Below are 15,725 nucleotides of genomic sequence, written 5' to 3'. Positions count from 1 at the left end.
CTATCGTCTCTAAACATATTCTTCCTAAGAAGAAACTAGTATCGACAGCGTTTATACGCATGTCGCATACAGGGGACAAAACTTAACCCACGATACCTAAACACTAACACAAATTCATGCAAGCATTCAAGTAACCTATACTTCCCTCACTTCTCAAAGTTAGGAAATCAAAACAACACAAGAAAAATGAACATTGCATAGCAATAATTCATACTCACATTCAATCAACTCAGAACAAGACGTCAACAAAATAAATTTCTTGTCTGGCTCCCTCGCTTAGCAAAAGCTAGCGAGCTCCCAGCGAGACAAGTCAAAAACATTCACAGGACTTAGCAAGACTTAGCGAGACTCAGCGAGGTTCATTCTTCGCCTAGCGAGCACATCCAAAAATCTGGGTGCTCTGCTACGGTTTTGAACTTACGCTCACTAAACTCTCGTTTTCTCGACTTACTAATCCACAAAATCCAAAACATCAAGCATATAACATCATTATAGACTTGAAAGCACAATTAGAATCATGCATCAACAATCACGACATAGAATTATGAGGTCTTCATGTTTGTACTCATAAAACGCATAGCAATTCAAGTTCCTAGTAATCATCTAGCACATGTTATAAACAAACATATAACAACACACACTAGGATTCACTAACATCCTACTCTTCTCACTATCTTGAAAATTTAATTTTCACTTATTCAAAAGAAAATAACTCTTTATTTTCACCAAAATCTTCATCATCAAGAAATAACATTAGTTTTTCTTTTAAAATTATTTCAAATCATTACCACATGCAGTTTTATATCATGCCGGATCGTCACATGCAGTTTTACATCATGCCGGATCATCAACAATTAGCAAATAAGCATCAATCAACCAAGTTTAAACTACACAAAGGTTAAACACTAAGCATATACAACTATTATAAACATAGAAGCATAGCACTCATACAATTACTCAACAAAAGAATGGATCATCTAATCCAATTCACATCACTCATAGTTCCTAAACGAACAACATAAGTGATTTCACAAAACAAACACAACAAAAATGTTAGACAAACGCGACTGACACACAATACTCACTTGGTCTGACTGCACAGACCAGCTCTGATCGACACATAACCCACACAGTCCGAAGACAACGCGGCTCTGATACCAATTGTAACACCCAAACCCATTATTTCTATTTTTCTACCTTTAGTAAAAATCTTTTTCAAAATACGCGGCGGAAACTCAAAGTTATTTATTATAAAAGTCATGGCTCGAGCATTACACTCTTCAATCAAAATAATACTAATGTAATTAATTAGTAAAAACAGTGTTTATACAAAATAATCATTTATCAAAATGTATAGTTTTACAAATAAATATCGAAAGTCATAAAGACCTTATAGTCTAAATACAACCCTTTCCCGTGTCACAATCAGAGCAGAGCTTCACCGACGACTCGACATCGAATACCACAAAAACCTGTCAATCTGGACCCCCAACGGTCCAGCACATAACACATAAAAGAGAGTTAGACAACATACTCAAAATATAAGTGTAAGTAAATGGTACTTAAACACTTCTTCATAAAAACATGCATAATCATACATTATACATATACATCACCATCATTCATGCATATTCATATATCATGCATATACTTCATTTATCACATAATCAATCATTCACAAAATACACCAAATCATATAGTTTCACGTCGTCTCGGACAATACCAAAACATTAACAAATACATTGTTCAGATTATGGTCATGACGGACCCTGCGTTGTTCATTTTATAGTCATGACGGACTCTGCGTTGTTCATTTTATAGTCATGACGGACTCTGCATTGTTCATTTTATAGTCATGACGGACTCTGCTCCTCACATACGGATTAACAATCAACATTCACCAAGTATGTGTCAAACATCATTTATCATAAAATGCACACAAAATCCCTAATGCAATCTAATGCTTCACATTCATGTTATGTCCTCTAGACACCTCTAATGCATGTGGTACCATCGTCTTTATCAGAGTATCTCACCTCCGATATCCTTCTTTATCAAACAAATATAGTTCGATATCCTTCTTTATTGGACAAGCCAATATCCCTAAATATTCATGATGCATGCACTCAAAACTCATGAATATATTCATCAACAATTATGGCATATTGCCCATCAACAATAACGTGGAACACTATCCAACGTTCGTCTTTATTAAGATAATCAATACCTTAATATCCGTCTTTATCGAATAACATAATTCGATATACTTCTTTATTAGAATAACATACTCTAATATCCTTCTTTATTAAGTTGATTAACACCTTAATATACTTCTTTGATATTTAAACACACATCATCAACAATCATCAACACATACAATGCATTTACTCACATTTTTAACACAATACTAATAATATAAGTAAAGTGTATTAAGCATGCATTTTATCATAAAACAAACTCCGGAATCGGAATCTACTCGAAAAACTGGGTAAAATACATAATATAACATGTTAGAACCCTCAAAGTCATTCAAATTCCAAAACAGCAAAGTGCTGTGCTGACACGGTGGCTAAGCGAGCCTTAGCGAGCTGTAGCGAGCAGTTCGCTAAGCGAAGGTCAGCGAGCTTCAGCGAACCACACCAGTGGCTCACCTGCTCGTAGCGAGCTGCAGCGAGCTGTAGCGAACAGCTCCTGCCAGAACTGCTCAAAACATGCGATTTCCACCCAAATTCACCCAAAAATCCCATTTTTCATGTTATAAACCCCAAATGAGTTTGTATTCAAGTGCAACAAACATATCTAAACACAAAAGGACGGTTCATTTCACCGATCTACCATTTTTACTACGAAAAAGTAGAGATTTAACACTTTTACTCAAAACTCTCAAGAACACAAAGTTCTTGAGTTTAATCCTTTATAAATCTCGTTTTTAACCATTAGATTCGTTCATACATCATGATAAGAGCATGTTAAACATGTTATGAACCTTAGAATCGATTTCCATTAAGAAAATCCATCCAAACTAAAACGAAAATGGGGTGGAGGAAGTTCGGGTGAGGAGAAATCGACATTCTCCCCTTCCTCGAGTCACCCACGAATATGAAATCTACTCTCTTACCTTGGATCGACGAAAGCTCCACGATTGCTCCTCGAATCCCTCCTCCAAGCTCTTGCCTTAGCTCTCCCTTCTCTCTTCTTTCACAAGAACAAGAAAAAATGAAATGTTTCCTCTCCTCCCCTTGACCATATGGCGCCTCTCACAAGTCCATAAGGCCCATTGGGCCTCAAGCCCAATTGGCTTGGCCCAACTCGCGTTAACTCTCACTAACTCGCGCGTTAACTAAAACTCTCGATAAATAACATAAAGTTACTATCTTACTTAAAAACCACATCACCAAATAATTAAACACTTAAATAGTGAATAATAAATTTGGGTCGTTACAAATACTAACAAATGTATCTATATATACTTACAAAAACTAGCACTTCTATGCGGCCATATATTAGCTTAAGCATTTTTAAACTTTTGCAAGCATTTAAACATTTAAAAGTTAAAACATAAAAATACAAAGCGGGCTAGGAAAGTCAGCTATGTATCAGAATTGAAAAATTAACCAAGCCAGGCATTTTAAGTTTAACAATCAGTATGAAAAATAAAAATCTTGCAAGGAATCATGTTATTGAACTGAAAACTCTTAATGAGGTTATGACTAAAATTATCATATGGAGATGAACTCAACAAATCAAATTTAATTAAAGGCAACTTCAAGTATATCACTAGTTAAAAAAGACAAGGGTTTACCTTTGGAACTCTCTGATTTCTTCTGGGACCTTTTCCTCATCAAGCAACAATTGTTGCATTTTAAGGATATTATCCAGACTACGTATTTGCAAGTGTACAAATATCGTCAATGTAATAAAAGAATATCGATCCACAGGGATTGCGCGATTATAACGAGGGGATTGTGTCTATGAACATAATTGAAATTAACAAACATGTTTGGGGGTTTAGTTGAGTAGTTTGAAGGTAAGAAAATGTGCTAGTTCAAATGGTAGAAAAGTGAGGTAGAATCATCTAGTCTATAGTTTATCACATGCAATCTAGCATATCATATGGAATCACTCAAGTATTCACAACTCGATCAACAATATGGCGAATCACAATCTCTTGTCAAAATTCACCCTATCCGTTGTCGATACTCCTCCGATCTCTCGGATGTAAGCTACCGACTACGAAGTATTTGAAAACGCGTTGATCGTTCGCTACACTCTATGTTTCAATCTCTCGACCGGAAACACTCAAGTGCTTAATGCAATCAGTTCAGAAATTAAATCAATATTCTCATACGTGATTCAAATCTAAGTTCATTATAAAGCTGATCAGGAATCATAAAGCATTAATCTCAGAATTGCATTAAATGAATACTATTACAAGAGTAATTCCACACGAATACATCAGATTACAAATAAGACTACATCCTAAGCTATCCTAGATCCTACCTCAATGAGGAATTTAGCTCCTCATCTTGCTCCGATCAGCTCCTATCTTCAACTTCATGGTTCTTGACTCCATTGTGTTGAAGATGTTGAAGCTATACCCTTTGTTCCAGGATCAGGCCTTCGTTCTTGCTCAAATTCTCAGAATATAAAGTAGTCTGCAGAACAATTCGAACCAGGTGCAGAAAAATCCAGTTTTCTTATATAGGAATTGCAACCACGCCGCGCGTCAGATCCATCACGCCGCGCATGGTTGCTTATCTTCATCCTACGCCGCGCGTGTAACTTCCCACGCCCCCGGCGTAGTTCAATCTTCATCCATCACGCCGCGCGTGAGCCTTCCCACGCCGCGCGTGGTCACTAGTCAGAGAATGATCACTGTCGTTTCGTGATCAAAATAAGTTTTAATTAAGAAAAATAGTAACAAGGTGGTTGACCTTGGTCGTCTCACAAGGACCTCTAATTTAATAATTAGTAAAAATAAGAACAATGTATAACACAATTAGAAGGGAGGTTTTGGGTTTGTTTAGATCGAAAGAGTATTAGAAATTCAATTGATAAAAAGACGATCAATCCATTGGTTTTAGGAAAACTTCGTTTATGATTCTATCCTCGGTTCACATAAAATATTGTTTATATATTCATGTCTTGGTTGGTTTATAAGACCGATTATACAAGCGATAAACAATTTTATATGAATTCATTCGATTAAGCAAAGTGAAATTCTGGTATAGCAGAACCAGATGTTGTATAGAAAGTCGAGACATCTGGTCTGACATGAATAACACGGCAAGGCATATAACATTAAAACGGATACTGAGAAATAATGTTTTATCAGATGTTCCAACATTCAATTTAAAGAGAATGTCATACTTAATGTTGGAACATCTTACGAAACATAATAAAATCAACAAGTAAATAAACTGCACAGGAAATTGTTAACCCAGTTCAGCCAACCTGCCTACTCTGGGGATACCAATCCAGGAAGGAAATCCACTAATAGATCTAGTCACTAAGACCTCCAGCAAACCCTTTGAATTTACGTCTTACACTAAGACCTCCAGCAAATCCTAGGTTTACGCCTTATGACCTCGACACTACTCATGCAACTTCTGCCTAGGAACTCCTAGACATGAGATCCCATCTCACTTCCACACAATCAACACAACCTGTGTTGTTCATATAATGTTGAATACAATGTGGTGACAATCACCGTGACATATTTTACTCCTGCTTAAAAGCTTCGAGTAAATCACACACAGTTAACTCCGTACTTCAAAGCTTAGGAGTAACCTTAAAACATTACAACTCAATAAAACATTGTCCTACTCAAGTATTAAACCAATACGTGAGAGGCTCACAAACACTATCTCTTTGCTTAAAAGCTTCAGAGATATTACAATACTCTACTCATTACCTAAAGGTTTCTGAGTGAGGAGATATTGACCATCTCACAACCCGAGTGGTTCACTTACACCAACTCTCCTAGAGAGTGGCTTAAAGACACGAAACCCTAAAGACTACATCTTTGATGAACAATGGTTTCGGTTGATAAAATCTTGGTCTTGAGTCTTCTTTATATAGACAGAGCTAGCACACTCCTGATCATCCAAGATAAGCTTCAGAACACAGCTGGTCTTTGAGTCACGTCCAGCTAAGCAAATCAGACCTTAATAAAAACTTTCCTAAAATGGTTGATCCTCTTTAGGAAATAAATAATGTGTTGAATCATTCCATTAAGTCTTGATAAGAACATATCTTCACTGATAACGTCTTGATCAGATCAAATCTTGATATACACGTTTGTAGAGTGGATTTCCATATATAGCAGATACGTGTAATAAATGCGCGAGATTTGGGCAATCTGACTGTCGTACCTAAACATGTTACAACATTTGGTCCAACATCTTTTGTACCCAACATGTTGAAACATTTGGTCCAACATCTTGCTTGTATATTTGTTTTAGCAAAATGAGGCCAACACACAAATATCCAACAATCTCCCCCTTTGGCAATTTTTGGCTAAAACAACTTCAGCCCATTAATTATCATAGAGAGATTTAAAAAACCATACAATCCTTCAAGTCAACGTGAACACACAAATATGAAGGAAGGTAGAACATCTTCTATGTTACTTCCAAAAGAATTCCTCAAATGAAAATAACGCGCAGGGTAAAGAAATAAACTTTACCATAAACCATCAGAGGCATACACAGCAGCGGAATCATAACATACTTAGCTTCATCCTTCAGTAGAGAGAAATAAACTCTCACAAGCACACTTGGGAAAAATAAATTCCCACATCAGCATCAAGATGTTTCAACATTTTGTAGCGCATCATAACATCCATACATTAAGCACACATAGGCAAAGAACTTGATATTGCATTACTCCCCCTTAATATCAGATCAGAAAAAAACATATTTTTGCTCCCCCTGCATACATCAGCTCATGCATCTCATCAGGCCATCAGAAAAACTGGTTCTTACTCCCCCTGAGTTCATGCATTTCACTGCATACACTACTACTTCTTCATAGACAGGCCAGACTAGCATGTCACAACATCAGATACAACATTATAAAGTAGCAGACAAACACAAACATACTACTCCCCCTTTTTAGCCACAAAATATGCCAAACAAAAACTTCATGCATTAAGAGCAATAGTAATGAACATCACAGAAATCCATAGTGCAGAATATCAGAGCATAACAAATCCATAGTCTTGAAATAGCAGAAGCATTACATCACGTACCAACAAAAAGTACAAATGTCCTCCACATTATGCTCCACATCATATAATCATCAGATACCATACATCACATACTGCTACCGCACACAAAACACATCACAGATCACAACTCCTTAAGCAAACCACAAAGTAGCAGTTGGGAAGAGTAAATTCTCACATAGCTGAGAAAAATAAGTTCTCATGCATCCAAGATGTTCCAACATATGGCAGGTGATCACGGTCGTTTCGTGATCAAAAATAAATTTAAAATAAGTAGTACAAGGCAGTTGACCTTGGTCGTTTCACAAGGACTCACAATCGGTTTAACAATGTTAGAAACAATTCAAAAGTGTAAAATATGGGGGGTTTGTTCGATAACAGTGGAAGTAAAAAGCGAAAAATTCAATTGCTATAAAGCGATCAATTCATTGGCTTCGGATAACTCGACCTTAATTCTATCATAGGTAATACATAATCATTCACACAACTATTTATGCTTTGGTTGATTTATAAAACTAATTATGCAAGCGAGAACCAGTTTTACAACGAATTCATTCGATTAAGCATCTAATGCGTTCAACCGGCCATGAAAGGTGATCAAGCATCTCAGACCACGGCCAATATCCTAACTTATTCGATCAACCTATTGCTAAGCGCAATTATATACCAATTTCTGTTCGGTTTAATTTATAACAAGCGATGAATTAAAACGAGTGAAATTACTGTATCAATTCGAATGTAACAATTAAGCAATCATCTAACAAGAATTAATACAGTGGAAAAGAGGACGAAATTGATAATGAAAAGCATAAACATGAACGAATTCTGACATTAAAAACAGACCTCAAGAATCATGAATCGAGTTCCTTCACCAATGAATTGAAAGATGAAAATTAGTTTTCCATGAAGTTGTGACGGCTAGGGTTTTGTAATTTTCGTGAACAGTGCATAATCCCTGACCTAGGTCAGGTTTTCGTTTAAATACAGCAAGCCAAATGGGCCATAAAACAATTGGGCCGAAAAACATAAAGTTGTGCTGAATTTAAATTCGTCTGGACTATAGATGCAATTATTTGACACACTTGCGCTCCGAACTGGGTTTTGGCCTCAACATGAAAGATGTAGCTCTTGATCTCAGCTTTCCAACGCATCTTCCCGCGCCTCAATCCGATATTTGTAACTCCAGTTATGACCTGCGGACTGGAAGGGTGTCAAAATGCTATTTATTCATAAATTAAGTGCGAAAATAAAATAAAGTTAGAAATAAACTTAAACATAAAAACACATTAAAATAGTGAAAATAGTAAATTAAACAATAGGAATACACTAGTACAATAGTAGAAGAATGTGCATTAAAATGCACTGATCAAATTCCCCCACACTTGAACTTTTGCACTCCGAGCAAAACTCAAATGAAAAACTTAAAAACAAATCACAAGCAGTCAACATATTCCAGGTTTCAAGCTTCAAACCTTGGGTCAAAATTCAAAGATTGGCACACTTCTTATCTATCAACTTTCAATAATAATCTTGCGTGTGTGTGTGTACTGTCTCCCACTGTCAACCAAAGTAATGTCAAGATCCCTCTCTGAAACTACCATTCTAGATGCTAAGCTGTCATTCTTTTCCTATAATTTTGGATTTAACCAGAATTTCAGACTAGGGGGGGCTATTTCTTTTCAAGAGATCCAAAGCTTTTCAACATCAACTCAGGGGCAACTACCTTCAAGCTTTATTATAGTTTATTATTATTAATTGTTTTTAAGCTTTAGGTACTACTCCACCTTTTCACCTGACGGGATCTTACTTGTAATAAGTCCAACCTGTTACTCAGAGTAGAGCATCCTACACAGCACTTGTTCCTCCAGTTTCAGGCACAGGAACTTGTTCCTCCAGTTTCGGGCACAGGAACTTATTATATTCATTAATTTTAGCTCTTAAACAGTTTCCCTTTTTCTCAATTAATAGCAATGATCGGTCTATCTGTTACTCTAGCCTTTCCCCCACACTTAGTTCTAATCATACCTCCATTATATTCAAATTAGAGAACTTAGTCTAAAGAATAAATATTTCAGAGATTTATCTAGACATTACTAAGTTTGACAGTGTTCAAGCAGTTGTGCATTAAGTTGCAAAGACTATCATGTCAAGTATCAAAACAAAAAACTCCAAAAATTTCACTGACCCTACAGCTATCTGCCCTAGCCTTAGAACATGTGACTACTCATGATAATTTATTTTATTATTATTATTATTTTTTTTTTTATTATTTTTTTTAAACACAAAAATGTAAAATGTCCCTCCCCCACACTTAAACCAGACAGTGTCCGCAATGTAATAATAACACAAAGTGAGAGTAAAGGAAGGAACACACCCGAGGGGCTACGGTGTAGTTGCTGGGTAGAACGGCTTCTCCAAGGAGAGCTCTTCAACATGTCCCTCTTCTTCAGGCACTGAGCTTTCATGGAACAGCTTCAGTCGCTGTCCGTTTACTTTAAACACCTTGTTAGTACCTGCACTTTTTATTTCTACTGCACCATGAGGGAAAACATTAGTAACAACAAAAGGGCCAATCCACCGGGATCGAAGTTTCCCAGCCATTACTTTTAGGCGGGAGTTAAACAATAAAACCTGTTGGCCCACAGAAAATTCCTTCCTAGAAATCATTTTATCATGGAAGTGCTTAGTTTTCTCTTTATAAATCCTAGAGCTTTCATAAGCCTCTAATCTAAGCTCTTCCAGCTGTTGTAATTGGAGTTTTCTTTCAATACCTGCTTGTTGCAACTCAAAATTACAACTTTTCACCGCCCAATAAGCACGGTGTTCTACCTCAACAGGAAGATGGCATGCCTTACCAAAAACAAGTCGATAAGGAGACATCCCAATGGGTGTCTTGAAAGCTGTTCTTTGAGCCCAAAGTGCGTCTTCTAGACGACGACTCCAGTCCTTCCTGTTTGGCTGCACCATTTTCTCTAAAACCTGTTTGATCTCCCTGTTTGAGACCTCAGCTTGCCCATTCGTCTGTGGGTGATATGCAGTAGAGACTCTGTGCACAACTCCATACTTTCGGAGCAAAGCTTCCATGGTGCGGTTGCAGAAATGAGTGCCTTGGTCACTGATGATAGCTCGCGGTATTCCAAACCTACAAAAGATATTAGACCTGACAAAATCTGCAACAACTCTAGAATCATTAGTCCTAGTGGGGATAGCTTCCACCCACTTTGAAACATAATCAACAGCAAGCAAAATATAAAGAAAACCAAATGATACGGGAAAGGGACCCATGAAGTCGATTCCCCATACATCAAAAACCTCACAGAAAAGCATAGGCTGCTGAGGCATTTCACTCTTGCGAGTGATGTTTGTGCCTGCTATTTGGCACTCTTTACAAGTGCGGTAAGTCTCATAAGCATCCTTAAAAATAGTTGGCCAATAGAAACCTGAATCAAGTACTTTTCTCGCAGTTCTTTGCGGACCAAAGTGTCCGCCGACTTGAGATGCATGAGAAAATTTCAAAATAGATTCAATCTCATTGTCGGGGACACATCTTCTGATTACCTGATCACTACCAAACTTCCATAGATATGGATCATCCCAAACATAATATTTGGCATCACTCTTGAGTTTATGAACCTGTGATCTCGATGCACCTGTAGGAAAAACACCAGCAACAAGAAAATTAACAATGTCAGCAAACCAAGGTGTAATACCATGTAAAAGAAACAACTGCTCATCAGGAAAATCATCCTGAATAGGAAAAGGATCTTCATCTCTCTCTATCCTGCTCAAGTGGTCAGCCACTAAGTTCTCAGCTCCACTCTTGTCTTTAATCTCTACATTAAACTCTTGGAGCAACAACATCCATCGGATCAATCTCGGTTTTGCATCCGGCTTCTTCAGCAAGTATTTCAAAGCTGCATGGTCAGTAAAAACAACAACCTTGGAACCTAGCAAATAAGATCTGAATTTATCAAGAGCAAAAACAATAGCTAGCAGTTCTTTTTCAGTGGTAGTGTAATTTGACTGTGCAGAATCTAAAGTCCTAGAAGCATAGTAAATAACATGGGCAGCCTTGTCAATTCTTTGTGCAAGGACAGCTCCAACAGCATAATTAGAAGCATCACACATAAGCTCAAAAGGGAGGGTCCAGTCAGGGGGCTGGATTATGGGAGCGGAGGTCAATGCTTTCTTCAAGAAGTCAAACGCTTGTTTGCACTTGTCATCGAAGCTGAAAGTGACATCATTCTTCAACAAGTTTGACAGCGGAAGAGCTATCTTGCTGAAATCCTTGATGAAACGCCTGTAAAAACCTGCATGACCAAGAAAAGAACGAATCTCGCGAACGCAAGACGGGTAAGGCAGTGTAGAAATCACATCAATCTTAGCAGGGTCAACAGAAATTCCTTTTTCAGAAATAATGTGACCAAGAACAATTCCCTGCCTAACCATAAAATGACATTTTTCATAATTTAAAACAAGGTTAGTCTCGATGCATCTTTCTAATATCAAGTTTAAACTGTTCAAGCATGCATCAAAAGAGGAACCATAGACAGTGAAATCGTCCATAAAGACTTCCATGCAGTTTTCAATGAAATCAGAAAAAATGCTAATCATGCATCGCTGGAAAGTGCCAGGAGCATTGCAAAGACCAAAGGGCATCCTCCTGTAAGCAAAAGTACCGAAGGGACAGGTAAAAGTGGTCTTCTCTTGATCTTCCGGTGCAATATGAATTTGAAAATAACCTGAAAAACCATCAAGAAAACAATAATGTGATTTACCAGCTAGCCGTTCAAGCATTTGGTCAATGAACGGTAAAGGGAAGTGATCCTTTCTCGTAGCCTGGTTCAATCTCCTGTAATCAATACAAACTCTCCAGCTGTTCTGAACTCTAGTGGGAACAAGTTCATTTTTTTCATTTTTCACCACTGTAAGTCCAGATTTCTTAGGTACAACCTGCACTGGGCTTACCCACTTACTGTCAGAGATAGGATAAATTATACCTGCTTGCAAGAGTTTGGTTACCTCCTTCTTCACAACATCAAGAATCAAAGGATTAAGCCTCCTTTGGGGCTGCCTTACTGTTTTGGATCCATCCTCAAGTAGAATCCTGTGCATGCACATCGATGGACTAATACCTGGAAGGTCGGCTAATGTCCACCCGATTGCTTTCTTGTGCTTCTTCAGGACCTGCAAAAGTTTGTGTTCTTGATCGAAATCAAGGTTAGAAGAGATAATAACAGGGAGTTTTTCATTACTCTCCAAGTAAGCATATTTCAGGTTCTCAGGAAGTGGTTTAAGCTCCAAGGATGGTGGTTGTTCTATGGATGGTTTTGTTGGAACAGTCGGAATGTCAAGAGTTTCAACTGCGTAAACAACTTCATTGGCAGCCTCATTGACAACTTCTCCTTCGCCCTGCAAATTAAACTCAGCACAACCAACACAGAGGTTAGTATCGGTACAAACATCACATGAGTAATCATCAGCTGAACACAAATCAGAATGAAATTCATCAACAATTTCAGAAAGCAGTTCTAATTGAAAAACAGAGTGCTCTTCTAAAGGGTATTTCATAGCATCGAAAATATTAAACTTTGCAACAATGTCACCAAATTCCATGGACATGGTCCCATCATCAACGTCGATTTTTGTCTTTGCCGTCTTCATGAATGGTCTGCCCAAGATGATCGGCGATCTGCTTGACTCTGTTTCTCCAGCCATGTCAAGGATGTAAAAATCTGCAGGGAAAATCAAGTCATTAACTTGAACTAGCACATCTTCCACCACTCCAACAGGGCGAGCATTGCTCCTGTTTGCTAGCTGAATAGTAAGACCTGTATGCTGCAAAGGACCAAGATCAAGATTGTTAAAAATAGAAGTAGGCATGACATTAATAGAAGCTCCTAAATCTAACATGCAATTTTCGAATTTTCTATCCCCAATGGTACACGGAATAGAGAAAGTTCCTGGATCCTTGCATTTCTGTGGCATGGCCTGATTGAGGGCTGAGACATTAGCTTTTTCAGGCTCAGGTTCGAGTGCAGCATTAGACTCAATAAGGGCTGAAACATTTCGGCCCAGATTAACTCTCTCATTTCCCTTTACTTTCCTCTTGTTTGTGCACAAATCCTTCAAGAATTTTGCATATTTCGGAATCTGCTTGATCACATCGAGGAGAGGAATATTGACTGCTACTTTGCTGAATACATCAAGAATCTCCTTGTCTTCTTCCGCCTTATTCTTTTTATTTTTCTGCACCCTTTGAGGAAAAGGGATTGGTGGCACATATGCTTTTTCAGTCTCAGCAGTCGCAGAAGGTTCAGCAGGTTCAGGAACAGATGATGTTGCAATGGTTTTTTTTCTTTTCTCTGGAGCTGGAGCTGGAGCTGGTTCGGTCACTCTTCCGGATCGCAAGGTAATTGCACTCACATTCCCATTTGGGTTCGGAACTGATTGTGCAGGAAGGTTACCGGAGCCTTGAGCTTGTAATTGGCCTATTGCATTGGCCATTTGTCCCATCTGTGTTGTCAAGGTCTGAATGCTAGCATCGGTCCTTTGTTGGAACTGGAGGTTGTTCACGGACATTTGTTTAACAAGATCCTCTAAGGATGGTCCGGAAGGTGTAGAGGCAACAGCTTGAGGTGGATTCTGTTGTTGGCTGGTTTGTGGGTTTCCATATCGAAGGTTGGGATGGTTCCTCCAACTGGGATGATATTTGTTGGTGGATAGGTCAGGAGTGTTGTTGTACCTGTTTTGGTTGTAAAGGTTGGCTGCATAAGCTTGTGGCAGCTCAGTAATGGACTCGTCTCTCAGAATGGGACAGGTGTCGGTCGGGTGCTCAGGAGAGGTACAAATACCGCACAAAGTTGTTGTTTGAGGTTTTACTAATGCCAACTGCTTGACTAAGGTGGTGAGATCGTCAAGTCTGGTCTCTAGAGCTTTGTTGGAAGAAACCTGCATTTGATTCACGCTTTGAACAGAATTGTCTCTAGTGGTAAACTGTTGAGAATTAAGAGACATGTTTTCAATGAGGGCTTTGGCAGCGGCTGGAGTTTTATCGACTAGCGCTCCACCACTAGCAGCATCAAGAATGTTCCTGTCCATTGGTAACAACCCCTCATAAAAGTATTGGATGAGGAGTTGCTCGGTAATCTGGTGTTGAGGGCAGCTAGATACCAAGTGTTTGAACCTCTCCCAATACTCGGTCAGCGACTCATTACCTTGTCTAACGCCACAAATCTCCTTTCTTATTGAGGCAGCTCTGGAAGCAGGAAAATATCTTTCCAAGAACACTTTTTTCAGGGCAGTCCAGCTTGCAATTGAGTTTGGCTCGAGATAATATATCCAATCCTTCGCTGCACCCTGCAATGAAAAAGGAAAAGCTCGAAGTTTGATGTGATCTTCAGTGATCCCTTCAGGCTTAAGTGGTGTAGAACACACCACTTGGAATTCTTTCAGATGTTTGTGCGGATCCTCACCTGCAAGACCACTAAACTTGGGCAACAAGTGTATTAAACCTGATTTTAATTCAAAAGGAACAGCAGCAGCATCATATTCAATACACAAGCCATTATAATTCACATCAGGAGCAGCTAATTGCCTTAAGGTTCTATTATCAGCCATTTCAAAATCAAGTTCAGAATCCGAAGCAAACAAGTTATGCAAGTAGTCAGGCTCAGAATCAGATATAGGGTTAGAATCAATGTTACCGGAATGCACGCTATTAGCTCGGTTGAGCCTCTTGCGTGCGTGGAGTGTTCTTTCTATCTCAGGGTCAGGAAGCACTAATTGGAACTGTCCAGCAGACCTGGTCATGCAAGAAGTGATAAACAACAATTACGGTAATTCCAACTATGTCCCTACAACGAAAATAGGTGAGTAAAATAGAAAACAGGTCAAACTGAATGAGAAAAAATCTAAAAATACCACGAAAATTCTAATTAACTAAAATAAAGATGACACAAATTTTTTTGGATTTTTTCGAAAATACGAAATCAGTAAAAAATTAAAATAAAATAGAAAAACGAGGAATTTGGGGCTGAGAGGGTGGTGTCCCGTATTTTGTCCCAAAATAAGGGATTTTGAACCCTGATTTTTTTCTGAGGGAATGGGATGGTCGAAAAGCAGAACAGACACAAAATCAGCCCTAATTCGTCTCTTAATTTTTCGTACGGCAAACACGCAATAGCAAAAGAAACAAGCAATTCTAATACTGATTAACACAATTATGAGTCCCCGGCAGCGGCGCCAATTTGATCACGGTCGTTTCGTGATCAAAAATAAATTTAAAATAAGTAGTACAAGGCAGTTGACCTTGGTCGTTTCACAAGGACTCACAATCGGTTTAACAATGTTAGAAACAATTCAAAAGTGTAAAATATGGGGGGTTTGTTCGATAACAGTGGAAGTAAAAAGCGAAAAATTCAATTGCTATAAAGCGATCAATTCATTGGCTTCGGATAACTCGACCTTAATTCTATCATAGGTAATACATAATCAT

At 38.2% G+C, this 15,725-nt stretch overlaps 1 protein-coding gene across 1 annotated transcript; it reads right to left on the bottom strand.

Moving 5' to 3' along the window:
- Nucleotides 1-9,513: 9,513 nt before the first annotated feature.
- Nucleotides 9,514-14,930, bottom strand: LOC123906408. The gene has a single exon (XM_045956308.1). It carries the CDS (start codon nt 14,846-14,848, stop codon nt 9,611-9,613), a length of 5,238 nt encoding a protein of 1,745 aa, XP_045812264.1. The 5' UTR covers nt 14,849-14,930; the 3' UTR covers nt 9,514-9,610.
- Nucleotides 14,931-15,725: the final 795 nt, after the last annotated feature.

This window comes from Trifolium pratense, linkage group LG2, assembly GCF_020283565.1.
Source record: "Trifolium pratense cultivar HEN17-A07 linkage group LG2, ARS_RC_1.1, whole genome shotgun sequence".
Taxonomy (NCBI): Eukaryota; Viridiplantae; Streptophyta; class Magnoliopsida; order Fabales; family Fabaceae; genus Trifolium; species Trifolium pratense.
Note: the sequence above shows the minus strand (reverse complement) of the source record. Positions and strands in the feature narration are given on the sequence as shown.

What these genes read in the sequence shown, in the direction of transcription:
- LOC123906408 (XM_045956308.1), bottom strand. Translation starts at nt 14,848, where the DNA reads ATGGCTGATAATAGAACCTTAAGGCAATTAGCTGCTCCTGATGTGAAT.